General features: G+C 36.1%; 1 protein-coding gene across 1 annotated transcript; it reads right to left on the bottom strand.

Annotated features, from left to right (window-relative positions):
* Nucleotides 1-186: 186 nt before the first annotated feature.
* Nucleotides 187-27,975, bottom strand: LOC112043523 (sodium-dependent dopamine transporter). The gene is made up of 12 exons (XM_024078989.2): nt 27,851-27,975; nt 20,950-21,123; nt 11,004-11,138; nt 8,381-8,535; nt 7,715-7,827; nt 7,123-7,261; nt 6,765-6,899; nt 6,547-6,650; nt 6,080-6,317; nt 5,430-5,658; nt 4,799-5,067; nt 187-4,344 (listed from the first exon to the last, which is right to left on the bottom strand). The coding sequence occupies exons 2-12, from the start codon at nt 21,092-21,094 to the stop codon at nt 4,174-4,176; spliced, it is 1,833 nt and encodes a 610-aa protein (XP_023934757.1). The 5' UTR covers nt 21,095-21,123; nt 27,851-27,975; the 3' UTR covers nt 187-4,173.

The following is a 27,975-nucleotide window of genomic DNA, read 5'->3' as shown; positions in this document are numbered from 1 at the left end:
TCGATTTTGTTTGTACTTGCGTAAAGAAGATTAAGTTTAAACTGTATTGTAATTTGTATAAACATTTGCACAAATTTTGGTTTAAATGTCTTCTACAATGTGTAGTAAATTTTGAAATGGGTGCTGTTGGATGTAATTTGATCCCATTCTTAAATATGGATAACGCTTTAATTAAAACACAATTTATGTTACGTATAAATTTTATTCTATAAATCAATAGTCATAATGGCTGGTATGACTATTGATCTGTTAACATTATAACAGCTACGAATATCGGATATATGTCATATTAATTAATAAGCAAAATACATTCATTATTGCAAAGAGAAAGTTACAATAAAATATTTTTGAATTATCTAGATTAAGCATAGAGTTACAACAATACTACACCATCTTCATACTGGATTCTAGTTTATCTAACTTTAATTTTAATTGCGCAACACACAATCGTAGCCTTGGTTTTGACATTCGATTTAGTAATTAGCTTTAAATTTGACAGTTGATAAAATAATATTATTTTTGACAGATTATCTTAACAAAGCAAGCTATTTGTATGTAACAAACTATTATTATTAATTATTATAATAATTATTATTATTAAGAGATATAAGTAATGAAATATAAAATTAAACTTTAGTTGAATTTCTCGAATGTCGTGCGCAATTAACTACGAATAATTCTAAGAACAAGAATTGCTACTAATGAAAAAAGATATTAGTATCCGTAGTAATCACTTAGCAGTAATGATATTATAGTTTAAGTAAGATTGTCGTGTAAACCATTAACCATCCATATTTATATAATTATATTTCTCTGGTGTCTAAAATTTTAATTATAAGTCATTTTAAATGTGTACAATTCATCAATCCGTATTGCCCATACCGGAGTGATGGATAGTAACAAACTTATTACTTGAAAATCAAAACAAAAAATGTTTTTAAAAAATGGAGCACCTAAAACACACTTATACACTAATGTAATTTTTAAACAGTCACAACATTTAGAGATTAAAAGAGTACATATAAGTATACTTATAAATTGATAATATTACATTGTTAAATGCTATTATGGATAAATGCATTCGTTATATTTTATAAATATCGAAAATTCATTATTAATATTTGGACTTAACTATTAGCTTTTAAATTTATTTATGTGTAAATAAATTTAACTATTATTTCTTATGTGGGTATATGAACTTTATTATTTTTACACCGATTAAACATCCTAACTTATTTTCTACTTTTCTATTATCTACACAGCATTTTCTTGAAAACAAAATTGTCGATTCTATCGACGTTTTAAACATTATTTAGAAAGTATTAGATATTTGAATATTTATTTTGTCAAGTAGTCTTAGACTAATTCCGTAGTCACACACATTACAATTTTCAACAGGTACATTGAAATATACTTCTGCAACTTAGATAATATTTTTTTAAATAATATTACCGTTCCATCGTAATGTTCGTGTTATACGGAATATTTTCAACTAGGTAGGTACATACATATTTGTAAAATTGAAACCAATTTTTAATAATGAGTAATAATTATTATATAATATGTATATCATAGTGACGACTAACATCTATAGTCTACATAACTACAGATCTAAAGCATTCGATACACTTACCGCATTTTAACGACATATAATAAGAAATGTAGACGAGTGTTAGTTGTATAAAAATTATATTTAGTTATAGGATCAAAATAATTACGGTAAACTACATCTACGAATAAGACAAAAATTCATAACAATATTATATTGTTCAGGATTCTGTGTAGCGTCTCATAAATTAGACTAATTGTTCCAGCTTCAACCTTTTGCGCTTTGGCCAATCGCCAACACCTTGCATAAGCACAGTCAAAAAAAACTTATTTAAAAATACAAGACCAAGTTTTTGAAGTTTCTGGTATGTACTACAAAATTGTACTTAAACTTATACGAATTTTATTAAACCAGGTGTAGAAATTCAATTTTCGGCCTTTATTCTCAAGTCTATTTTGACTTGTGCATGCAAAGTTATTATTATTAGGCGTAACTATAATATTATCTACTTAAACAACGACGGTTTGCTGAAATACGAAATTTACAAACTTACTTAACTAATTCTAAAATATGAAGGAAATAATTTAAAAAGTATACAATTGCAAACATTTAAAATGCGTCACAATTTATCTAGTTAATATTTTTAATAATTTTTATCCCTATTATCAGAAAATGTATAATATTTATTTATTAGTTTTGTGAACTATTAAAAATTTTATTAAATAAACCATAAAGGCTCTGATGTTTATTCTTAAATTTTACCATAATATAAATAATTAAATAGATTACTAACAAGATTTATAGGACTTAGATAAGAAATATTATTTACTAAATATGTAGTAGATATTTACTTTAATTAAAAAAAATCTCGTATTAAGAGTATTTTTGTGATTAGGTACATTTATGTAAATTCCTAAGTAAATACTTTCTGAAAGCTGAAAAAAGAAATAAAAAGTGGTTAATTATTATCCATTTTTTTCCAGTGCTTATTAAATATGAATATAAATACTGAGATAATTAATTATTATAATATTATGTTTAATTATCATAACCATGTAAGTAACGATAACTTTCATTAGGTATTGTATTAAGTAGGTATACTTATATCTAAAACTACTCGGAACTAATAGCTTTTGAAAGCGTCGTTAAATAGCAAAGTTTTTCTACTTTTTATACACGATGAATATATTATTTGAATAATTCAGAAACATTTACTTAATGCTCTACAAGGAAACACTATTAATTAACTTCTATGAGTATTTATTCATACCTACTCAAAATCAACAGCTTTAATTTTTACAGTTGAAATTAATACTCAATCAGCAGACTCGATGTTAACTGTCAAAATCGAGCTTACCTACGGTTATGACTTTACTTATTTCCTAAGACACGGCATTCATTAAAAATGCCGAAAAGTAATAATAACTCGAATTTTTACGCTTAATTTTTAACATTCGCTAACACTTTGACGAGTTCTCTCTATGAATCGTGACAGATAAGCCTTGCATGCATCATGTTCTACAGATTTATACTATATTTCTTATGCTAAAGACAAATTGTCTTATGTCAAAATAAATCGTATCCTCGCGATTAGTATGTTTTTTTTATATCGTCCAAAGACGCCGGCCGCGAATGGATAGACCCCGACAGTGAATGTTATGATATTAATAATTACAAAATTTATTAGTATATTAATGAGCTTTATAGAGACAGAGAATTTGTATAATATAAAAACGTCATTATTGTTTATTAAAAATCATATTATTACAATTCATGTCCACTGGTAAAAACAGTATAATTCTTACATGGCTCATACCACTGTTTTGTCGTTAACGCTCTACAAAACTAATTATTTAACTCAGAATACTATTATTCACTGTCGAGCATTTCTTTTGTGTAGCCTGACCAGAAAAATAAAAATCCTCGCCATTTAAAAAAAATATTTCTTCGTCAATTAGCATACTAAGTAGGTAGATATGCTAAAAAGACGGCTAAAAATACTTGTGTCGCCCCAAGCCAGGTTTTTTTTTATTTCGTTGTATGCATAGCCTGGCCTAAAATATAACCTGTATTCTAGTAGAAGAAAATAGTTTCTTCGTTTTCCGCAAAATGTCAAGGTATTTTTACTTTTCTAGTCGGACTATTACTAATTATTTACACATTGACACTCGTACAATTGTTCCGAGCGTTCGTCTATTAAGCCGCAACCACACAATGCTCGTACTGCCGCGATATTGCCCTGTTTGTCCACACATTTGAGCGGCATGAAATGCGGCAGGACGAGAAATCTGGCCTAAACTTCCCTGCCTATTTCCCTCGCTACTTCCTACGCTACTCGGATAGTGTCTGGCTGCGGCATTACACGTAAAAGATGTCAAAGAAGATCGTCGCCCACACAAGCGCAGGCAGGAGGGCGACGGGGGCGGGCGTCATTACGGCAGACGCCAACATCCCACCTTCTTCAACATCCCACCTTCTTTTGTGGACTGTACTGTGCTAGTCGTCTTAAGGCGCTATACTCGTACAATTGTCCCGAGCGTACGTCTATTACACGCGTAGAGGGAGTATACATAGAGATACTCCCTCTATGATTACACGTAATAGACGTCAAAGGAGAGCGTCGCTCACACAAGCGCAGGCTGTCCGTGCGGAGCGGCAGGGGCGGTGGGGGCGGGCGGCGTCCCCGGCGTCGTCACCGCAGACGCCAACCTCACCCCCCCGCTCTCCGACACTACCATCCCGTTGTGGACTGTACTGTGCGTGTCAGCGTATGGCGTTGTCAGGATATGGAGACGCTGGAAAACAAAAATTGAAATAATTTTATTAATTAAAAAAATATATAAAAATGTTTGAAATGGATTATTTAGAGACTAACAAAAGAGATTCGTAAGATGAGGAAATTTTGGAAGGGGAAGACCAAAGCGAACGTTACTGGACCAAATCCTGGCCATTTTCATTAAAGGCCAGGTTAAGAGTACTCTAAACTCATGAACTTGTATAAAAGGATTGATGAGAATGAAAGAAGCAAACAAGATATAAATGCAAGGATCGTAGACGTAGTTTCTGTAGGAAAAGTGACGAAATAATTAAACTAATGATAACTAATCAAAATAATTATAATGGTTTTTTTATTTCAGAATACTATGGTGATATGTCAATGATCGATTTCATACTGCTTAGCTGCTGCTAATTTATAATAGAACAAATGAAATATTTAAGAATAATTTTCAATAGAATCAAATCCTATACCTCAAAGAAGGTTCCCTTCGTAGTGATAATCTTGTAAATAGCAACCGTCGGTATACAGATGACACTAGACCCAGCGATGAGCCAGCCCAGAGCGTTAGCCCAACCAGGATACACGTAGTCTTCGTATTGCAAAGGCTCGTAGTCCAATAGACCGTAGGCGATGATGAAGAGGAGAAAGGCAGGAGCAACAAATCGCCAGCAGATCCTCCAGTACAGGCCAGGTCGGAAGCCGATCATGTCCTTGATGTCTTCGCAGAATCTTTCCGTACCTATACAAAGATAACTGATTCATTAAATATTTACGCCTAAACATAACTTAACTACAGAAATAGATATTGCCTGCAAAATACTAAGCTGCTACCGATTGCTACCGATTGCTGCGGTTATGTCCTCCCAAAATGTAAATGTACATGGTATTCTTACCTTATCTTCTTACCTTGAAAAAAGAAGTTAAAAAGTTTCATTTCAGCGTGACATAAACCCAATGCAAGCAATCTCAATTTCTCTTTGGGAAATTAAAGAAACCATTTTTTTTTTTAATTCTTTGAATCCGTCCTAGTAATTGTCTAAATAATAGGTATAAGTAGAATGAGTTCTGTCTGTTATAAGTAAAATAATATTACATGCTTACCATAAATCCAGGAAACCGCGATTGCCTCGAAAAACACTGCCACAAGTATAGAATACCCTGCTGCGTATCTGTCCAACAGTTGGAAGAAGTAGAAGCCGCCAGTGGTGCACGACGCAAGCCCGACGATGAAGTACAAAGTGAAGAGACATGCAACAAAAAACTCGCGGTGCCGCCCTATCGGAGGGAATTCGTCGCTGAGTGCCGTTATTATTGCTTCTGAACCGCCAAACTGAAACACATAAATACAGAATTGAGCATCTCTTTAAAGATTACCTAAATAATTGTTAACTATAACTCTATCTAAATGAGCCTCATGAGAAGGATCAAAGGCAATCAGCGTGGAGCTGGCTATGGTTGGAGTAATCAAATTAGCATGTGCAGATAAACCAAATTCTCTAATGAACACAAGTAGCAACGGAGATAAACCAAATTCTCTAATGAACCAAAGTAGCAAAGCTGGAATGGCGATCCACATTGGCAAGCATAATATTTTTTGACATCTTACTAAATGACATTAAAGGGTTTAAGATCGTGGTATTTAAAAGTCCTATGTCCATCATTGTTTGTCCACCAGCTTATAAAAATTATAATGATGATGTAAATTGTAAATATCGACTTAGTTAATTATGGTTTAAAAACAACCAACTCACAGAACTGTCCAAGCCCAAAGTCAGTAGCATCATGAAGAATATCAACGCCCAAAAAGTAGAACCTGGCATCGTGGCGATCGCAGCTGGGTACACAATAAACACTAGTCCTGGACCTTCCGTAGCCACATCTTGAACATCTCTGCCAGAGGCGTGCGCCATGTAGCCGAGAACACTGAAGATGACGAAACCCGCCACGAAAGATGTGCAGGAATTGATGACACTGGTTAAAATGGCGTCTCTGAAAAGATCATTCGTGAATGTAAGCTAATAAATGGAAAAATAAATGCAAAAAGGATGAAGAATAAACACTATTGTTTGAAACAATTTCATTCATTCAATTCACTTCATGTAGATTTATTCGTTGTAGCTTTTGATGATTACCTAATGAACCCGTAAAAATTAATGTTGAAATGAAAGCCTAGTAATTAGGATATTACTACTAAATTTTTAATTCATACTTTACGTACTTGTAAACGTTGTTGTGGTATTTATTATACGAAGCGTAAGCCAAAAGAACGCCGAATCCTGGTCCTAATGAAAAAAAGACTTGCGTTGCTGCATCGACCCACACCTAGAAAAAATCTAAAATGTTATATACGTACTAAATTTTCTTCAAGCACAGTGAATGTTTCAAAAGCTATTTTTGTGGAACGTCAAAATTTATGAATTTAAAAAAATTATTTACCTGCGGTTGTGAAATAGCTTCGAAATTAGGACTCAGGTAGTATTCAATTCCAGTAGCAGAGCCGGGTAATGTGATACCACGCACCAAAAGGATTAGAAGAACAGCGTAAGGAAACAGAGCGGTGAACCAGACGACCTACAATAAATAAAGACATTTATAATATTTCTCGAAAGAATTAGAAGCAATAAACTTATAAAACTTTTGGAAAATTCGGAAAACTCTACTGAGTTATTTAATAAATATTAAAAAAAAATTCTTCAGAATCGGTTCAAGAAGAAGATAGAGAAAGCAGTATACCTAATTATTTCGTTAAATTTGACATTTGTTAAAATTTTACCACGTTTATACTCGTACGTACTTTCCCAGACGTGCTAATTCCCTTCCATAGCGAGAAATAGCAAATGATGTAGACCGTGAACAGACAAAGAGCCATATCCCATTTGATGGCGCCCAAATCATGCAACCCTTCGCTCCTATGAAGTTCTAGAATTGCGCGGCTGAAACATGAAAAAATACTTTGAAATACACCACACAATCTTAAGTTACACAAAAAATCAAGTTACGTTAACTTAAGTTTGTAGATTAATTTTAAAATCAGTCTTTATTTTTTTATTGACTGATCGTCTAAATTAAAGGTTGTTGCCAAAGTCACTTATGTTACTAGAGTAATTCTTTTCCAAATTTATTATCACCAAGCTATCTTCATGAATAGAACAAAAACACTGACATCAAAGCAAAATAAAATCAACATTGAAACTTTGGATTGAAGATTGTTTATTTATCTAAGATTAAAATCTTTGCAGGCTAGAATACGAAGAGGAGAGAAGATAATAACTGGCATACATACTTACACAAAGGCGTAAAGATTTCACAAGACAAAATTCAGCAATAAAATGTATAGTATTAAATATTATACATGTGGTATAAAATATGATGTGTGCGTGACTTACTTAAAGTATTCGGAAGCAGCAGATGTGAATTGTGTTTGTGCGGGGGTGTTGGCTACAGACGAGTTGTGGCGTGTTGATTTGTTTGCGTTTACCGACGTCCAGTTAGCTTCGAACTATAACAACATTACCTGTACTGTAACAGTTGATCTAGTGTATCAACATTATACCTGTACTATAGCAGTTGATCTACTGAGCCAACCCTAAAACTATTCTATAGTACATCTAAACTATACCTATATAAATAACCTAATAATAATCTAAAAATGGGCTACTTATAAATTATTTTTAAACGTTTGTTTTTTCAAGTGACGCAAATGAATATCAATGAATCTCTGACTATTATAACTCACATAAGGTTAGCCATAACTTTTTACTGTTTTAATCACCGTCAGCTTAACGCTTGAGTGCGATCCCAAGCGATGATACTACCTAAATGATCAGATTTATCCTTCCTACCGCATCGTACTGCAGCACTATACTTGATGGAATAGTCTATAATGGTAGGATAATAACTAGTTACGATCGAAGTCTGACCAAATTCTTAGTCAATTTAGGTAATATAATATAAATAGGAATGGAACCTAGAATATCTGTAACCTATCCACTGCACAAGTATCAAGTGCATCGAAACGTCCTAAAGTTAAAATATACATATGTTTTTCTTACCGGTTGGCAAGCTTCGGTGTTCCAATCATTGTTACAGTTCGTCCACGGCAGCATGGTAGTGAAGGAAGCGAAGAAGAACCGAAGAGCCCAAGCGATGATCACGTTGTAGTAGAAGTCAACATAAAATGCTATCAGCACCACCGCGTACCCGATCCCTAAGTAACAAGACGATAAAAAAATCGGGTATATATATGGAACAAAAAATATACTTACAGGTATTAGGTACCTATAGTCTATCAAAAATGCTTAAGTATTTTATATTGTCCGAAGCCTTAATAAGTAATAGCTCCATGATTATGGAGACGATTTAACGCCTGTTCTACTATTGTCATAAGTACACCACTTTTAATTCTTAACGAATAAAGGAAATATTATTACATGCGTATCTATGAAAAATATATACCATTAAAATTATACAAAAATACTTTAAACATTTCTTTATCCTAACTAAAGAAAGATACAGATTTGAATGTAGGTTGCCTTTCCATAGTTTTTAAAGCTGATGTCATATTCATCAACTTTTATTACGATTAGCTCGAAGAACAATAAACATAAAACAGCTAAAAAGGTCACCCATAAAATACTACACCCAACCCTTCTTATAGAAAATATGTGGCCGGGAAAGCTTCCATTCCAGTCCATTACCAATTTTATTCTTCTAAAATCATATCGCAGGAGCCACTCTAGCGGGACGTGACAAGTGAAATGAAATCACCGACCATAAGCCAGCCGCGCAAATCTGCAGAGTCCTTTGAAAGCGTATGGAGCACTTAGGGGGGCGAGAAGTGGTGTCAATTATGTGTTAAGTGCAACCCTCGGGAGCGTCGTGAATGATATGATCTTTATTTTATTCTTGGAACAATTATAGAGAAGGTCAATAAGGGATTGTAATTCATTTAATAGAATATAGGTAATTTTTTTTAAGGAAACACGTTTTCTTCAAATTATATACTAAAACATGAAATAATGTATTTAAATAACAGGAAAAACCATACAAATTGGATCAGTTTTTACGAAAATCACGGACATAAACATGGGTTAAATATAACACCTTTTATACACCTTAAAGTCGGCTACAATACTCGGTTCACACAACACAAATGTGGCCTCCCATGGGCATATTTTCATATCTTAGTTTCTGAAGAAAAGAAGCTTATATTTTCAGCCCGATCCTTGATCCCAGAGCCTCGTGATCCACATCAATATAACTTAATTACTGGAGCAATGTGGCAGTATAAACAGTTTCTAACCATATAAATGTACGCACGTAAAATATAAATTCTCTTAGAAAAAAACAGCTTATTGATGTAAAGGGAATGTCCACAGAAAGCGATTTGTTCTAACCGCTTTTCGACAGAAAACACTTTATCATATTCTATGAGCATTCGTACCCAAATACTTACTCTTTTTAGAAAAATCATAAGTACCAAACTAGAATAAGTAGTACCATTTAACGCCCTCACAGTAAAAGGGTTCCAACGTACTTACCACTAGATTACAGACGGCTTCCAGTAAGTTTAAAAAGAAAAGTGCTATAACTCAAGATTGCAAGACATTGATCGTTTGCGAGACCACTGTTGAGTACGTGACTGCATTAAGTGGTCATAAATTCCATACGTATGTCTTAAGTTTATGTCTATTCTGTATTATGTATCCTAGAGGGTATAACTGTCTCGTAGGTCCAGGGGTTAACCTTAGCGGCATCGGTTACGGTTCGAGTCTTGGTTATAAAATATTAAGCTTTACTTTCTTTCAAAAAAATCTCATTAGCAGAAGTTTGGCCAACAATATTTGCCAAATCTTTTAAATATGACCAATATTTTCATTCCCCTACTGCCGTTACTCGTTGTCTTAAAGACTGTTAGGACAATAGTCTAGCGGGCGGGATCAAACCTTTTACCTAAGGCACAACTTATGAAACAAATAATTTATTTGACCATTTATCTGAAACAAGAAATACTAATTCGTCCCGTTTGGCGTCGAGATGTGGGGCAGGAGCGCCCAGACTCTCCACAAGGAGATTAGTAAACGCCTCAGGGAGGCAACAGTCGACCCTCGGGCAGGCAGCTTTCTCGCGCAAACAATTTCAATGGCAATTCAACGGGAATGATGCGTGATGGCTACTCTACCAAGGGCGGCAAATTATGATAAGTATTTTTAAGTATTAGTTATAATTTATTTTAATTTTATTTATCGTTTTGTGCTCAACTTTCACAATGGTAATAAACAAAGTTGTGGCATGCACTCCAGTGATGTAAAAATAAACTGCTTGCCTGTGGAATCATTAGATTACTGTATTGGGAGAAGGATAGGTTATATTTTCAGTAACATTCTCAGTCCGGAGTTGGAAAATTGGTGGCGTTATAACGCCTTGCCTTACCTTGTCCCGATCAATAACATCTGCTAGGTTTTATCATTATCTCCATAATCCTGCCTGTTATTATGTCAGCTCCATATCCCCTATCCTACTTGTATTAGCGGAAAGCTTGGCCCCATTGTGGGCCGTTAAACTAGGTAATGATTGCGAGAAGGAATATTCTATTTAGAAAATTCGCACGTGTAATGCCCTAGATAAAATCCTTGTTCACGTCACTGACGATACCTAGTATCTGCAACAACTCACCTTTAAATAACGGCACCAGCCTCCCCCAGCAGGTAATGGCGCCCTTGCGATGGAACTGCCCCAGCGCCAGCTCCATGTAGAACAGCGGTATACCGCCCACCACCAACATGATGCAGTATGGCACCAGGAAAGCCCCTACAACCCAGACAAATGTTTAAGAACTTTGGTACAGTGTAAATTAATCTTTATTCACCTTCCATCATCATCATCATCACCATCATCATCATCATCATCATCATCATCGTCATCATTATCAACCCATATTCGACCTCGACCTGAGCTCGAGTCTCCTCTCAGAATGAGAGGGGTTAGGCCAATAGTCCACCACGCTGGCCCAATGCGGATTGGCAGAGTATTTGGAAAATTCTCTGGTATGCTGGTCCTCACAATGTTTTTCCTTCACCGTTTGAGACACGTGATATATAATTTCTTAAAATGCACACAACTGAAAAGTTGCAGGTGCGTGCCCCGGACCGAATTTGAACCCATATCCTCCAGAATCAGAGGCAAAAGTCAACCGTAATATTTTTATTTTTAGGGTTTCTGAAAGTGTAAATTCTGTAGGTTCCTTAGTGGGACTTCAACAGCGTCACCGGAGCGAGCGCAGAAGCATAGCATGATTGAGGTCGAAGGCTGAAGCAGAAGAAGATATAGGCGGAACAACCCTCTAAGGGCGTCTCCTCTGAGATCTCTCAGCCTAGAGGGTTCAGGACGCCTGAGTTTATCAGACCTGACACCCCGGTGAGTGTGGATCGAGCCTACATCCAGGTGACGATAAAAATCAGGTACCTCATCTTCGTCGGCAAAGACGCTTTGTAGCTTGTGTTTGTGTTGCCAGGAATGCACTATCGGTCATTATGTCAAGTCAACCATTACCTATTGTTCCGATAATCGTCTCAATCAATCCAGCGAAAAGCTTCGACCAACTTCAGAAGTTTGAGACGGTCATATACATATAATAAGTGAGGAAGTTCCTAACTAAGCCATAACTTGGTACTTACTTCTCATTACTACTGACTGCTTAGTGCTTAGGCACTCCTATGCGTTTCAAAAAAGAAAGTAAACTAATCTATACGCAAATAAAATCTGCAAGTAGTACTAAAATACATAAAATACATAATGAAATATCTCAAAGCTCTAAAGAATTAAATATAAATCCTTAAGCTCAGCATTGTCTCAATTGGCCTGCTAATCCTCTTAAAGTGAAGACATTTTTCACTCTATTTCATTCGGGGGGGAGCAATCTCAGATCGCAATTCTCAAGGCAATAATTTCATATCGACGAAGGACGGAGGGCGACGCAAATTGTGTGGTAATTGGCCTTTTAAGTCTCGCATTTACTTAGAACAAGCTTTTATGAAACTCGAGACAATGCTATGGAATTTAACTGTGGAAATTTTAAAGAAAAAGAAGAAAAGTTTCTTAAATCCATAATTATAGCTAAAAACCAAATATTGAATGGAATTTTTACTTTTGATTTTTAGAGCACATAAAAATAATTCGTAATTTAATAATTAATTGTTTAACTATTAATATAAAATAGGAGCGAAGAGCTTTATCAAATTATAATTGTACTGCAAGAGTTAATATTGTTAATACTCTAATGTGCGTTATTTGTCAAGTTTAGAAAATGTTTCGCCTCAAATAGTGCGTAAAACTGAACTAGAGATTAGAAACAATTGCTAAATGAGGATCTTCCGCATAAGACGCGTTTAGTAGTTAGTACCTAATAAGCCTATCAGCACCAATTTACCGCGAACGTAAAGTTCATCATCAATCATAATCTACCTATCGTACTCCTTGAGTTACCTACTTTGGAGTTTTCCAGATTTATTTATTTGTAATGTGTAATGTGATCTTTAGGGTGCAACATTAAGTAATATAAATCTTTATTGTATTCTCTCTTTGATGATCTCTTTATTCAACTTTTACGCTGCCGCCTCTAACTACTCTGCTAAGAGGCGAGTGAGACTATACCTAGATATAAGTCGGTAGATTAGGATCAGATGCGTCACTTCATCATCATCATCATATTGTCAGCTGATGGACGTCCACTGCAGGACTTTTGTAGGGACTTCCAAACATCACGATACTGAGCCGCCCGCATCCAACGAATACCAGCTACTCGCGTCGTCAGTCCACCTGGTGGGGGATCGACCAACACTGCGCTTTCTAGTGCGGGGTCGCCATTCCAGCACCTTGGGACCCCAACGGCCATCGGCTTTTCGAACTATGTGCCGATCGTAACTTATTTGCATCATATATCGACACCATTCAAGCACCTTGGGACACCAAAATCCATTCGCTCTTTGGACTTTGCGACTCGTTGACCTATATGCCAGTATCTTTAGTTGATCTCTTTCGAGTGACTGTCATATGACAAGGAAAGAATTTTATATTCTCTTGATAAAAATTATATCTTCGCGACGAGGAACTTTCTCTATCTAAATGTGCCTTGAGTTTTCAGGGTTTATACAATATAGTGTCATCGTCGATTTAAATTCAACATTACTTATAATAAACACATTTCCGAATTCCGATCGCCCTAAGGTCCCGAGTATGATTGAACGCCAGACTTTTCCGCTGTAAATCCCGTAATACCCAATCATCCGCGCCCCGCAGGGAATGGCCCACGACGATTTCATTATCCTAAGTCCAGAATTCGTTTGAGACTCGTAAATCTAGAACTGAACGTTTCGCGAGCAGTTTAGTTCTTATATATTTTTAATAAAATCAAAAACTATATCTTCCTTCGTTCTTATTGATACTTAGTACATGTGAAAGTTACTGTGTTTGTCAGTCTGTCTCACTTACTACCACTACCTATTTTGATATTTGGACCTTGAGAAAGGACTATACTTATTGTAGCGAAAGAAACTAATTGTTAGAGAGAACGTAAATTATACGATAAATAGAAAGTGGTAGGCAATGCAAATGATTTAAGAATTATAAAAACTGATAAGTAAATTATCTATATAGGTACGCGTCGAAGCCTTCGACCATCGAAGGCTTGGCTCATCTTTCAGGTTATATTAATGAGAATAATACCTACTTCCACTAAAACATGAAGTAGGTAAGTGTGATTGTTTTAACAAGTATGAATTATCACCCCAAATGAAATTAATTAATAGTTTGTTAATAATTTTCAGTAAATATCCGTCAACTTTTAAGTTATATTTTATGGTATTGCTTTTTCTTTGAACAGAAGTCAAATACAATAATAAAATATTAATAGTTAGTTTTATGTGTTCAGAGTCTTTTTACATTATTACATACATTGCATAATATTCACACATTTTTATTTTCGATAAATAAGTAGAAAATATTTATCATCTGGTCCTGATTAGCCCAGTGGATTTGACCTCTGCCACCGATTCGGGGGGTTAGGTTCGAATCCAGAGAATTTTCTGAATTCTCTGCATGTGTGAAGTCTACCAATCCGCATTGGGCCAGCATGGTGAATTGGTCTAACTTCTCCCATTCTGAGAGGAGACTTATAGAGCTCAGCAGTGCGCCGATTGATAATGATGATGATGAATATTAATGTTTAAATAACGTAGCTTTTAGAAAATGCCTTTTTTTGCTTAATTTTGTCTTAAAATCCCCTCACTGCTCTTGACCTTTAATGTCTTCACCCTCAAGATACTTTGATCCCCCGACCTGTTGCGTTCGGCGATAAAATAAATCTCTACCCTCCCGCGTTCCATATTGAATGAAACGTGAAACCGCTCAGTTAAAATACGACATTATTTTCAGAGCAATGAATCTTTTTATGAAACCTCTAAAAACCAATGAAAATATTTTATTAATACCAACTATCACGATTATAGAAGTAGAAAAAGGTTCTTTAGAAAACGTAATATTATTATAACAAAGAAAAATTTGAATACTTGTTGCTTATTATACTTATAGATATTTACATTTATTACCACAGAGTAAAAATTTTTGTTCAAATAGTCCAACGTTATGTCATCATCTCCTTTGTAGGATAGCACTAATATATCGATCATAAGCATAGAATTATAATGTACTTGTACCGAATCGTAAATCTATGATCATAAGCGACTCGCACTTAGCCGATTGTCTCCAGAATATTTTTTGGGTCCGCACTTGTATGGCAATGAACACCTAAAAGTTGGTTTCTTTTGCTTCTTGCTTCTTTTGCTTCTTTGCACCCAAAAAAAACCAAAGTATACCTATTATATGGCCCGACAAAAACCCTCTAAATATTTACTAGTCATTCCGAAACCGAAGCATCTTCAGACGTTGAGTACTATCTCAATTGTGAAGTCAATATCTCCTGAAGTTACTAAAATGAGCTTCCGCAAACGAGGAATTCTTGCTTCTATCAATTACAGCCGTGGCAGTATTATGTATCGCGAAGTAATTAACCCGTCGATCATAGTCTTTAAAAGCAAACTGTCAGCACGCAGTGACCCGCTATGACGTATATGCAATCTGTATCCTGTAATTTGGGCCCGTAATTGATTGTGGAGCACTTCGTCATGTGCGAGCGTGACCCCTGCCATCCGTCACGGCACGTCACAGCACCGTCACGGTACGGTTCTGTCACGGTGACACTTTGAGTACTGCGGAACCACTTTCGAATATCCATACAGCCACAATCCAACCATTGAATCAACTAGGCATCTCTATAGATGAGAACTTTCAACGACAATACATCTTGAAATCGTCTAAAAATGCTTCTTGTGTCTTGTGAAAAATCTTGTGAAATCATGGCCTTTAATTTATTTACTTGACTTAATTGACAGTCCCTTCACCCTGGTCTGGTTATATGTTAGGTAATTTGATGGGTTTCAGTGATAAACAAACCCTGATTGATCTTAGAACATTTGACTGTGCATCTTTATTGAGTGGTGCTGACTCATATAATTCATGGGTAAACAGTAAAATTGATTCAGGCCTGCTCTAGTGGAAGGCTTCGACTGAAGCTAGTTTCCACCCTAGCGGCAAACCATTAAGCGATTTAGCCATTCCAGTATTATGCTGCGTAAAACAGTTAGAAGTATGTACAGAATAACTTGAAGTTCTTCCACGTTCGTTCGGTGTTAAATTCAAACGAGCTGGCTTTAATTTTCTGTAGCTGTCTGAGATAGCAAATACGGATGCTACTATGACTCTAGTTTGATATTGAAAACTTGTACTACATACACTACTAATTAATTAATTTATTATTTTGTATTTGGGACACAATACTATATTATCGAGAAAGAATACAATATGGAACTTAAGCTAACTTATCCTAATAATTATACAAATTATCCCCACAAGGAATGACGGCAAGAATACTTGCTCAATCAATCAATCAATCATCTGCATTTCTACTTTCAATACCTACTACTTAAGTTTTCTCCGCTTCTTCGTGGAAGTCCAAGTACCTATAATAAATGTCCAAAAATTTTGGCAGGGTAAAATGCTAATGTCTTTTTATTTCATGGTGTATATATAATAAACAAATCAGACGCGTGTCTGAACTTTGAATTCCCCATAAATTGGTCGGAACTACCATAACCGAGGAAATCACGCCATCAAAGCGTCCAGTAATAACTATCCGAAATTGAATTAACTGTCGTAGCCTAGCCGTCCGGTTCATAAACGCGTTCTAGCGCTTAAACAAATTTCCGCCGGTGACCCTTTGCACACTTCAAAAGATAACATTGCTACGCAGAATTGATATTTAATTAGATCAAAGGGGGCGATCGGGCTCAGATGACCTCCCCCTCCATTACCTTATTACCCCCATTACAGCGTTACTAATTTTCCTGCACGTCGAGTAGCTAACGAAGTTTCTCATGACGTCGCATAAAGGGCGCTTTTTGATTGTCAATTACTGACTCTTGGACGCCAAAGACTTGACTCGTACAAAGTGGAGGATATAATTAGTGTTGTACGAACTTTGTTACTTTGGTAGGCATTTCACTATTGTTGTAGCTTCTAACTTCAAATGGTTAACGTTTCTTAGTGACTTACTGTTTATGTGCCTCGTTATGAGATTGTGAGTTGGGGATGACGAGATCAAGTCTCACGATACCTACCGATCGATTTGTAACTGTGCCGAAAAAAAAAATCAAGGTTTTGTTTTTTTGTAAGTATACTTATTTCTTTCTAGCTTATTATAAAATATAGTTAGTTATACCTGATAAAAAGGCATTTCCTAAGTCAATTGTACCTACATATCCAGTGCTGTACACTTCATAGGTGCAAAAATGCAGAGCCTACCCTTAGAATTAATTAAGGACATGTATTGGAGAAGGAATTACCTACTTTGTTAAATTTTTTCGTATATCAAAATGTTCTAATCTATACTAATATTATTATAAATGCGAAAGTAAATTTGTCTGTCTGTTATCTTTTCACGCCTAAACGGCTGAATCGATCAAGAATTTTGGTATAATGTAAAATGGGACCTAGTAGCAAAACATAGGGTACTTTAGGACACTAAAATAAAAAAAGAAAAAAAGAAATAGGGATTTTACATTGATTTTAGAGCAGACGAAGTCACGGGCGTCCGCTAGTACCTACCTATATATTTATATAAGCATTATTACAGTAGTACGTGCACATAGAGATCAGAGGAGCAGAGCTCATTTGGTCGGTTTCCTGCCAACATCCGGTCGCGGGTGCGCTGTGAACAAGTTGGGCTGCCCATTTCCGTCTGTGTAGAACAGCACTTGGTTTGCTTTTCTTTGTGACGTCATTTATCACGCCTATTTTATTTTACCATTATGAACTGGCGCTCTTAAAATAATGTAGGTATTAATGCCAACCAACAAAGCACTTTTGAATAGTCAAAATTGTCTGTTTATTTGCCTGTACTGTCGTGGCGGTATAAACTTTATATTTTTTTCTTAGACAACGACACTTGGTATCAGCAAAATTAATTTATTAGTAAAGTTTGTCTGTTTGGGGAGCCTAATGATTCTACCGTTGGCTTGGAAGACTGAATCTGCTAGAAAAGAGATGAAGAGAAAATCAACAGTATAAACAACAGCTTATTTTAAAAAACATACACATTATTTACAAAGATTTTTTTCGTTTACAATTTCTGTGAAGGAAAAAAGTAAAAACTATCAAACCTGACTACAAGCATCTTTGTCATTAAGAAATCTATCAATTGTAAAGTGACCTTGACTTAGTTTATGATTTTTCTATCACAATATAATCTATATATATAAAAATGAATTGCTGTTCGTTAGTCTCGCTAAAACTCGAGAACGGCTGAACGGATTTATCTTATTTTGGTCTTCAAATGTTCGTGGAGGTATAGGGAAGGTTTAAAAGGTGAGAAAAATCAGAATAATTGCTGGGAAAACCATAAAAAACAACCCTTTTCTATTTCCTATAAAAACGTTTAAGAGTCATGGGGTAGGGTATGGTAGGGGTAGAGTAGTGTAGAGTAGGGATAGAGAAGAAGTGCACATAAGTCAAAGCGAAGCTTGACCGGGTCTACTAGTTTTAAATAATTTTGTCTGATTTTTATACAAGATTCAAATTCCATCAGTCCTAACGCTCTACAATCCACAATTCAATTAGCATGTCAGCCAGTTTGAAGGCCTTTATAGGCTGTTACGTTCGAGGGTCCTCCACTGAGTGTGGGTGCAATTAGACATGCACTGCGGGTCTATTGAGGTAGGTATACTACGAGTGTAAGTACTTACGGTGCAATGTGCATTGTAAGATTTAGTTTGTGAGAATTTCATACTGTTTTGGCACAAAAAAATTACCTAAATTAAGGATTATATCTCTTAATAAGTTTAAACACTATGATAATATAAGTACCTACATGATACAGAGAGGCATACTTTTTTTTTTATTCTTCACAAGTTAGCTCCTGACTAAAATATCACCTGATTATAAGTGATGATGCAATCTAATATGCAAGCGGGCTATTATATTAGGAATAGGATAAAATCCACACCCTTTTTGGTTTCTACACGACATCGTACTGGAACGCTAAATCGCTTGGCGGTACGTCTTTGCAGGTTGGGTGGTAACTAGTCACGGCCGAAGCCTCCCACCAGCAGACCTGGACCAATTAAGAAAACCTCAATCAGCCCAGCCGGGGATCGAACCCAGGACCTCCGTCTTGTTTAATTTGTTTAGCTTAATAATGCGATATCTTGTGCAGTTGTGCTATATCACATTCTCACTAGTTATGGAAGGATTTTTGAAAATTTCAACTCTAAGGAGAGGAAAAGCATAGAATTTTTTTATAAAAGTATTTTCCCTGAAAATTTGAACATTAAAATAATGTATTTCAGGATATTCACATTTTATAAATAATTGAAAAGAAGGGCTGAATTTTCGAATGGAGTATCGATGGAACTTGTTATTTGTAATATAAAAGTCTAAACCTGAATCTGAATCATTGAAACCTAACAGGAGCAAATCTACATCGCAATACAGCGAACATAATAGCAGGCAGGTGAATAGCTACGTCGTAGGTCGGAAATACGCCGACAATTAGCGCGGCTAGAGGTCGCAAGAGGTCGTAAGTGGTGGCAAGAGGCGGCAAGAGGCACTTAGCATTCACGGCGGCGTTTCATCACCTCGCCGCGCCTCTTACACGCTGGCTTAGTCGGGATAACGTAATAACACGGGGATAAGTGAATATAGAAGGAGATTGTTACATACCTATAACCTGCCTTAACAATACCCGAACGGAAGGTTTATTAGAGCTTTTATCAGAGAACCTTTTTGGGTAACTTATACTTGGGTGGTGCTTGGAAATTTGGAAGTTTTATGTGATAGGTATAATTTATGAAATTGCGTAACGAATTGCTTTCCTTTGTTTCTAGTCCTTGATTTTTTCTATTAACAAACTCAAATAGTAGTATTACATGTGAGATTTACGACAAATTACATTTTTATTTTTTACGGTTTGAAAGGAAAAAAAAAGTTAGTATTTAAATCCCCTATGTAATGCACAAAATACCGATAATGATACCCTACAGCATGGGATAGAAGATAAAAAATTGATCCCACTTTTTATGTACCCTAAAAAAAATTTTTCAAGATTTTGTTTTACGACTTTGTTCACATTTTAATGTACATACTCATGCTAATCAGTAATAGTCTCTGCGCTTAACCACGGACGGATGGACGGACAGACAGATAGACATGGCGAAACTATAAGGATTTTGCGTTCCGCAAGCGATTTAGCGTTCCGGTACGATGCCGAGTAGAAACCGAAAGAGGTGTGGATTTTCATCCTCCTCCTAACAAGTTAGCCCGCTTCCATCTTAGACTGCATCATCACTTACCATCAGGTGAGATTGTAGTCAAGGGCTAACTTGTAAAGAATAAAAAAAAAAAAGGATTCCTTGTGGAATTCCAAAAACGGAACTTTAGGACTTGCGTGTCCATCTGTATCTCTGACACAGTCAATTTAAACTGTGGCTTCGCATTTTTTCAAAATGGCAATTTTTATCAAATAACTTGCATTAGTAGGTATGGCTAAAGTCCTTATTAGGGTCAAATATAGTCCATCGTCCGTCAGTAGGTCCTGCTCCTAAATCAAGTCATGTCATGCTTTAGTAAGGCGAACGCAACCTTAACAAAACTTATGATAGAGTCCGTTGGGGAGAAAATCTAATTAATCCCTAAAACACTCTTGGTCAACCTCCACTTCACTTATGCATATATTGATTGTTTTTTCTAAGAAATTGAAACGTTGGGTTAGGTTGGGTTTCAGCAATACAGAGTGCTGTTCTGGGTTGCTAAAACATTACCTACCCACTGTTAGAAAAACTAAACTTACCCCTCCATTTTTGTAGCAGACGTAGGAGAACCACTCGTTGGCGAGGTTGACGGCGAAGCCGATGACGGAGAGCAGGAAATCCACCCTCTTCCCTCATGTCTCGCGCTCGCCGCCGCCCGGCGTCGGGGTCTTCAGCGACATCCCGCTACTTGTCGGGTTACTTACCCCCTCCATTCTTGTAGCAGAGGTAGGGGAAGCGCCACACGTTGGCGAGGTCGACGGCGAAGCCGATGACGGAGAGCAGGAAGTCCACCTTCTTCCCCCATGTCTCGCGCTCGCCGCCGCCCGGCGTCGGGGTCTTCAGAGACATCCCGCTACTTGTCTGGTTGCCGCCACCAACTACACAGACAGAAAGATTTACAAATGTTTTTTTAATCTATAATATAATACAAGTACGAGTAGGTGATAATAATAGAGTCAACAATGCAACGAACGGGGATTGAATCTGGTGAGATTGTGGTCAAGGGTTAACTTGTAGAGAATACAAAAAATGTTTACGACCACTATCACCAATGTTAGTGATAATGACAGGGACTGACGTATCAACGTACTCTCTGAGGTCCGGAGAAACCGTAATGTAACAAACTCATTTCCTCAATCCAGACTAAGACTTTACTGAAAATATCTTAGATTTCTTCTTAGCTCATTATTTTATTGCCCGACTCTAGACTTCGTTATTCGAAGTCACACAGGCTAACCAGTGGGCCAACGAGTCATTTTCTTTTTTTTTATCTAAATGCAGATATTTTTCAATATAATCATCTTCTATCGTCTTTGTTACATTTTTAAAGATTAGAAAACGACACGCAAATATTAAAAAACAGAATGCCAAAATTAATTAAAATCGCGTAATTATCTACTACTGGAATCAACCTACTAACAAAACGTTTTAAAAGGATCATACACTTGACCTTTACAATGGGGTTTAATTAACACACCAGAAATAACCCCGGTGTAGAGCCACTCCATTGCCAACATGGCGGATGGAGTGACAAATGTTATATCGCGCCTCGCTCTGAACAGCTCTTGGCTGACCAAGCTGTTCAATGAATGAATAGGGTTGTCTCTCATCCGATATGTAACGCAAATTTGTATTATTTTAGATTGTTCTACAAAAAAATCAGTAGTTAAGTTCGTTTAAAGTATGCTTGGATGATAGTGGTATGTTAGGAGATAAATCAAAGGTATTTAATATATCTGAGTGAATGGGAATGTTGGAAGGGGATATAAAGAGATATCTTTCTGTCCAACACGATACCTACTACTGAGGTAAATTCAAAGCTCGCACTAGTGAGTTGTAAAAACATCGTTACAGAATAGCTCTACGGCGATGCGTTCCAGCGATTTTGAATCGCATAAAATGCTGTGCTTAAGCGTTGTGAAAATCGGCATACCAAACAGTGCCACCGCTGTCCGCCTAAAGGGTTGGATTTTTAAATAATATAATTTTCGAATTGATTTTTTACTTTCCTCTTTTAATTACATTTATTTTTCTTGTGTGAGTAAAGGCTTACAACGGTCTAAATATCTGTAAATTAAATAGAAAACCAGCGCGTTGTTTTTAATTTTTTTATTACCTTTACTCAATTCCACGATATCATTATATCCCAGCGAACACGGCATTAAGCCCTAGAACCCTCAGGCATAATGTTGACCCCTTAAAGCTTGAATCTATAGAAGCCCTTACACATACACGGTACCCACAAAGTACACACGGTAAGCACCAATGTAGTGTAGTATCTATAAGAAGACGAGACTTCATATAAAAGGTTTAGTGCCAAGTTTGACGTGACATACGTCATCACTACGTAGACTATTTGAATGTGAAACGCGACAGTTTAAAACCATAACTAGTCTTCCAACGATTTAACTACCTCAGTGTCAACCCTATTCAATTCGTGCCCGTTGCCAGAGTAGGCTGTCACGGGCAATGCAATGATTTCACGCGAAAAACACTATGTCATCACAACAGCCTCGCAACGCTAAATTGGATTCCAATAATCTGTCACAGCTGAAATTGCTGCGCCCGGCTTCATAAATCGAGTTGCAAACTTCATCATTTTGCATTAAAGCGTACTGACCAATATTTGTATTCGTGGACGACTATGTATTTTTGTATTTTCTGTTCAGGACGATTTACATAAGTTTTTAAAATTGTTCTTTAAGAAGAATAAGTTCCAATGAGATATTTTTCATTTGTATGTTAGAAAATTTAAGCATCGATAATCGATTGGCGGAAAAATAGTCAGTGCAAATTAAAAAACCCGAAAAGTGTGTGTCGGGCAACGCGCAGTATAGTGTTCCGTAGATTAAGTTAGCACTTTAATACCTTATCTAATGCACAAAAATACCGATAACAATACCCCATGATAGACCGTAAAAAATTCATCGTCACTTTGCATGTAGGGATTTCTTTTTTTTTTAATTTTCTTTTTACCACTTCATAAAAGTAATTAATATGTACATATCCATACCAATTTTCAGCTTTTTAATTTTACCATACTGTGAGTTACCTTACTGACAACTTTATCTTTTTAGTTAACAACGGAATTAGTATGCAATTTTCGATTTCCAATTACGTTTTTTAAGTTGGTCGACTATAACTCTTTAAACATCAATGCTACTTAGCTGTTATAGTTTTCCTTGTAATTTCATTATATATCCTACTCTCGAGTTTTTTTACTTTTGTTAACTTATCCATAAACAAACGTTTAGCCGGTAGAAGGTGGGGACACTTATTGACTCTTAATAAAAGCTTAATATTTTACAAACAGATCCCTAAATCGAAAACCAGACAAGTGCGAGTTGAACTCGCGTGACGAGGGTTCTGAACGTTGTCAATCTATCATGTTTTTGAAAACTGACCTGAAATTGTAAGTTCTAATTTATAATTATATATTTTTCTTCGTTTCTTCTGGACTTATTTGTTTCGTTAAATATTTATCTAAACCTTATTTTTTTTATATTAGTAAAATAGTATTTAACAAAACTTATTTTTAGTTTTAATGATTAGGTTTATTATATGCAAGTTGGTACAATATTAATGATTTACCACGTTAGTTAAAAAAATTTAGAGTTTCAAAGTTCTCCGGAAATCTTCAAGTAGAAAGCTAACTTCTGTATGTTTTTACAAAATTTTAGGTTTGATATTTACGGAGAAAAGGTCTGCGATACTATATAAAATGGTCTATTTTCTTGGATAACTTGAAAACTACTTATTTCAAAATTACAAAAAAAATATATTTAAAATCCTCATAACAAGAGCTTTCATTTGATTTCATTTGATTTCATTTCAATGAAGTTCGTAAAAGATTTTTTTTCAACGCATTTATGGGGGGACATTTATTGGGGGGGGGGGGGGGTTAAGATGGAACTTACCCCCCATATATGCCCCATAAATTTTACCTATTCGCGATACATCCCTGTTTTGGGTCACACCAATTGATATGTGTATCAAATTTCAATTGGATTGGTTTGGTATATTCGGAGAAAATAGACAGACATTGTGCGCGAGTGAGAATATAAGGGTTCCGTTTTTGCACTACGTACGTTCGGAATCCTAAAAATGAAGGAAGAACAAAAAGGACAGAAGACCCTTGATATCTTTCAATCATCCTAAAAAAAAATATTTTAGGATTTTATTGTACGACTTTGTTCACATTTTAATGTACAGACTCATGCTAATTTACTGCTTTCTAGTAGAAATAGTCTCTGCGCTAAATCGCGGAAAAACGGACGAACAGGTATGGCGAAAATAAGGGAAAACGAAACCCTTTGTTTTGGCTGGAAGGCTTCGGCCGAGGCTAGTTACCACCCTGCCGACAAAGACGTACAAGCGATTTAGCGTTCCGGTACGAAGTCATGTACAAACCGAAAGGAGTGAGGATATCATCTTAGCCCTTGACTACAATATCACCTGATCTAATAGATATTATGATGCTATCTAAGAAGGAAGCGGGCTTACGTGTTAGGAGGAGGATGAAAATCCACTCCTCTTTCGGTTTCTACGAAACACCTCGCACCGGAAAGCGCAGTATTAGTCGACCTCCCACTAGGTGGACCGAGGATATCAAGCGGATTGCAGGGAGCCGCTGGATACTGGCGGCTCGAGACCGTTGTGTTTGGAGGTCCATGTAAGAGAACCATGTCCAACAGTGGACGTCTATCGGCTGATAAGATAAGGTAAGGTATCCTATACTGGCACAGTTCAGATATCTGTAATACTAATAAAGCAAAAAGTTTTCAATTCTCTTTTGCTTTTTTTCTGAATTTAGTTTATGTTTGCTTCGTTTTGGAACGAGTTCTTCGATGAAAGGGAAAATCGGAGTCCGCGAAAATTGGTAACCTGTGCATGATTCTGTACGGTCAGATAAATCAAGACTTGCGGGACATTCAGTTTTAATGCTCCTCCATAAACTACAATTGGGATCCCTAAATCGAAGAAGAAGAAGAATCGAATGGTAGAAGACTCCTTATATCTTTCGAAAACTATTAGTTAAACGAGTAAATAAAATTCACCCTTAAAAAAATATATTTTTAAGATTTTATTTTACAACTTTGTTATATTTTTAATGTTCATACTCATGCCAAATTTGCCGCCAGTAGACTACTGAATTTCTGCAGCCCCTACTGAACTCTCACACTGGTAAGCATTGATAGCCCAGTGGATATGAGGGTGTGGGTTCAAATCCGGCCCGGGGCATGCACCTCCAACTTTTCAGTTGTGTGCAATAAAAAAAAAATATCACGTGTCTCAAATGGTGTCGTGAGTGTCAACTAGCCTATAGTGTGGGTATGAAATTTTTGCTCATTGTTTTATACGTCATGACGAGACGAATGAGCCTTTTTTTTCGCGGTATCACTATTTAAATCATTTTGGAATTTATTGACTGTCCAAGTAAAAATTAAATTTATATTTAAAAAAATACCGTCTACGTAGAAATAATAGTAATATGCCCTATACGCCCACTCATACTTATAAAACTGATCTAAACTGGCTGTGAAACATTTCAAGCTTCAATAACTCAAAGTCAAAGTCAAAAAATATAAAATATATTTTAATATTTTATTGATTGAAATCATAAAGTTCGTTTTGAATCATCTATAATAATATTAACATTAATATTGAGTAGTACCTAATGGTAGTATTTGAAGGGTTTCAAACACGCCTTTATCATAGAAGAAACAGCAGGCAGCAGGCTAGTTTACTATCTTTGACGTATGCTAGTTGACATAATATATACGAAATTAAGATTTGTCATCCGGTGCTTACTGGTGGATATCATACAATAAGTAGATAACATTTTATACTCCCAAGTTTTTTATCGTCAAAGTAATCTTTTACATCATATGCCTAATTAATTATCATTACTATCGGCCTATTTTGATGGCCATTATAAAGAGCCAACCCTCTTTGAGCTTTTTAGAAAACGGAATATGGAGCTTGGACCCACCGCACCACGCTGCTCCAATGCAGAATCACTATCATCATCATTATCAACCCAAATTTAGCTCACTGTTGAGCACGAGTCTCCCCTCAAATAAAGAGGGGTTAGACTAATAGTTCACAACGCTGGCCCAATTCGGATTGTCAGAGTTTGCACTCTTAGAAAATTAAGAAAATTCTCAGCTATATGCAGGTTTCTGATGTTTTTCTTTGCCGTTTGAGACACGTGATCTTTAATTTCTTTAAATGAACATAACTGAAAAAGTTGGAGGTGGATGCCCCCGGACCGGATTCAAACCTAATCCCTCGCTTATTAATTTTTATTTATAATCAATTGACTTTATTCTTTATTGGTTTTATTCTTTATTGGAGAGCCGAGATAGCCCAGTGGACCTGTGCCTCCGATTCCGGAGGGTGTGGGGTTAAATTGTGTGCATTTTAAGAGATTAAATATCACGTGTCTCAAACGGTGAAGTAAAACATAGTGGGAAAATCTGCACACCAGAGAATTTTCTTAATTCTCTGCGTGTGTGAAGTCTTCCAATGCGCATTGGGCCAGCGTGGTGGACTATTAGCAAAAACCCTTTAATTCTGAGAGGAGACTTGAGTTCAGCAGTGAGCTGAATATGAGTAGATAACAAACGATTCTTTATTGGTTACGTTATTAGGTTTCCACTTCTCAAAACGAAAACTGAAATCTTATATTTTTTGTAATTATTTATTTTTTGTATTTTTACTCAGTTGTATTATTTATATTTCAGCTTTATTATTTATTAGTTTCTCATTTATATTTTTGTACAGTTTTAAATTTTAAACAATGTTAATAAAATACAAAATATAAAACAAACAAAATATATATATATATAAAAAATTCAAACCCCCCGCTGCGGGACAATTGAGTGCCCAAGCAACCAGTGGTCAGGGATCTAGAGTGAGGAACCTTTACACAATACGCGCCGTCTCAAGAATCATTGCATTTTGTACTTATTAATTACTAGCGGACGCCCGCGACTTCGTCCGCGTGAAACTCGATATAAACTTTCAACTACCTCTACCCTACCCCTACCCTACAAAAAAAAAAAGTATCCTATGTCCTTCTCCTGGCTCTAAACTACCTCCCTGCCATTTTCAGCTAAATCGGTTCAGCCGTTCTTGAGTTATAAGTGGAGTAACTAACACGACTTTTTTTATATATATAGCTATTTATTATTGATATTTCCTTAAAATGGAAATATAATTTATTTGGCGTTTTCATTATTTACAAATGAAAATACATAATTTCACAAGATATTTTATAACACATTGTATAAAAAGTTGCCTTACTTCTTATTACGGTAACATTAGTCAATAAATCGACTGAGACAAACACACATTCAGAAAAATAACCCCCAAACGGCAGTCGAATTAAAAAAAAAAATATAGTAATTAAGGCAGGGTACTCACGTGCGCTGGCTGGGTTGCGGTAGTTTATGAAATGTTCCCGTGGCCAGTCATCAGGCGGCAAGTCGGAACACCGTGGGGTTTTAGTCGGTTGAAGTCTGACATAACCTTATTGCCTCCCCGTGGCAAGAAGGTATCCATGAGGATTTCCCCACGTTAAAAAAAAAAAAGGGTACTCACGTGCGGCTGGGAAGGCGCAGCAGTGGCGCCATGTCCGCGCGGCGCGGCGACCGCAGCCAAGTGACGAGTGCAGTGACAACCGCTCCGAGACACTTGGCCGAGTCCTGGGGGCGGGACACGCCTCT

Source organism: Bicyclus anynana, chromosome 5 (genome assembly GCF_947172395.1).
Source record: "Bicyclus anynana chromosome 5, ilBicAnyn1.1, whole genome shotgun sequence".
In the NCBI taxonomy this organism is placed as follows: Eukaryota; Metazoa; Arthropoda; class Insecta; order Lepidoptera; family Nymphalidae; genus Bicyclus; species Bicyclus anynana.
The sequence above is the reverse complement of the archived record's forward strand: the minus strand, read 5'-3'. Positions and strand labels throughout refer to the sequence as shown.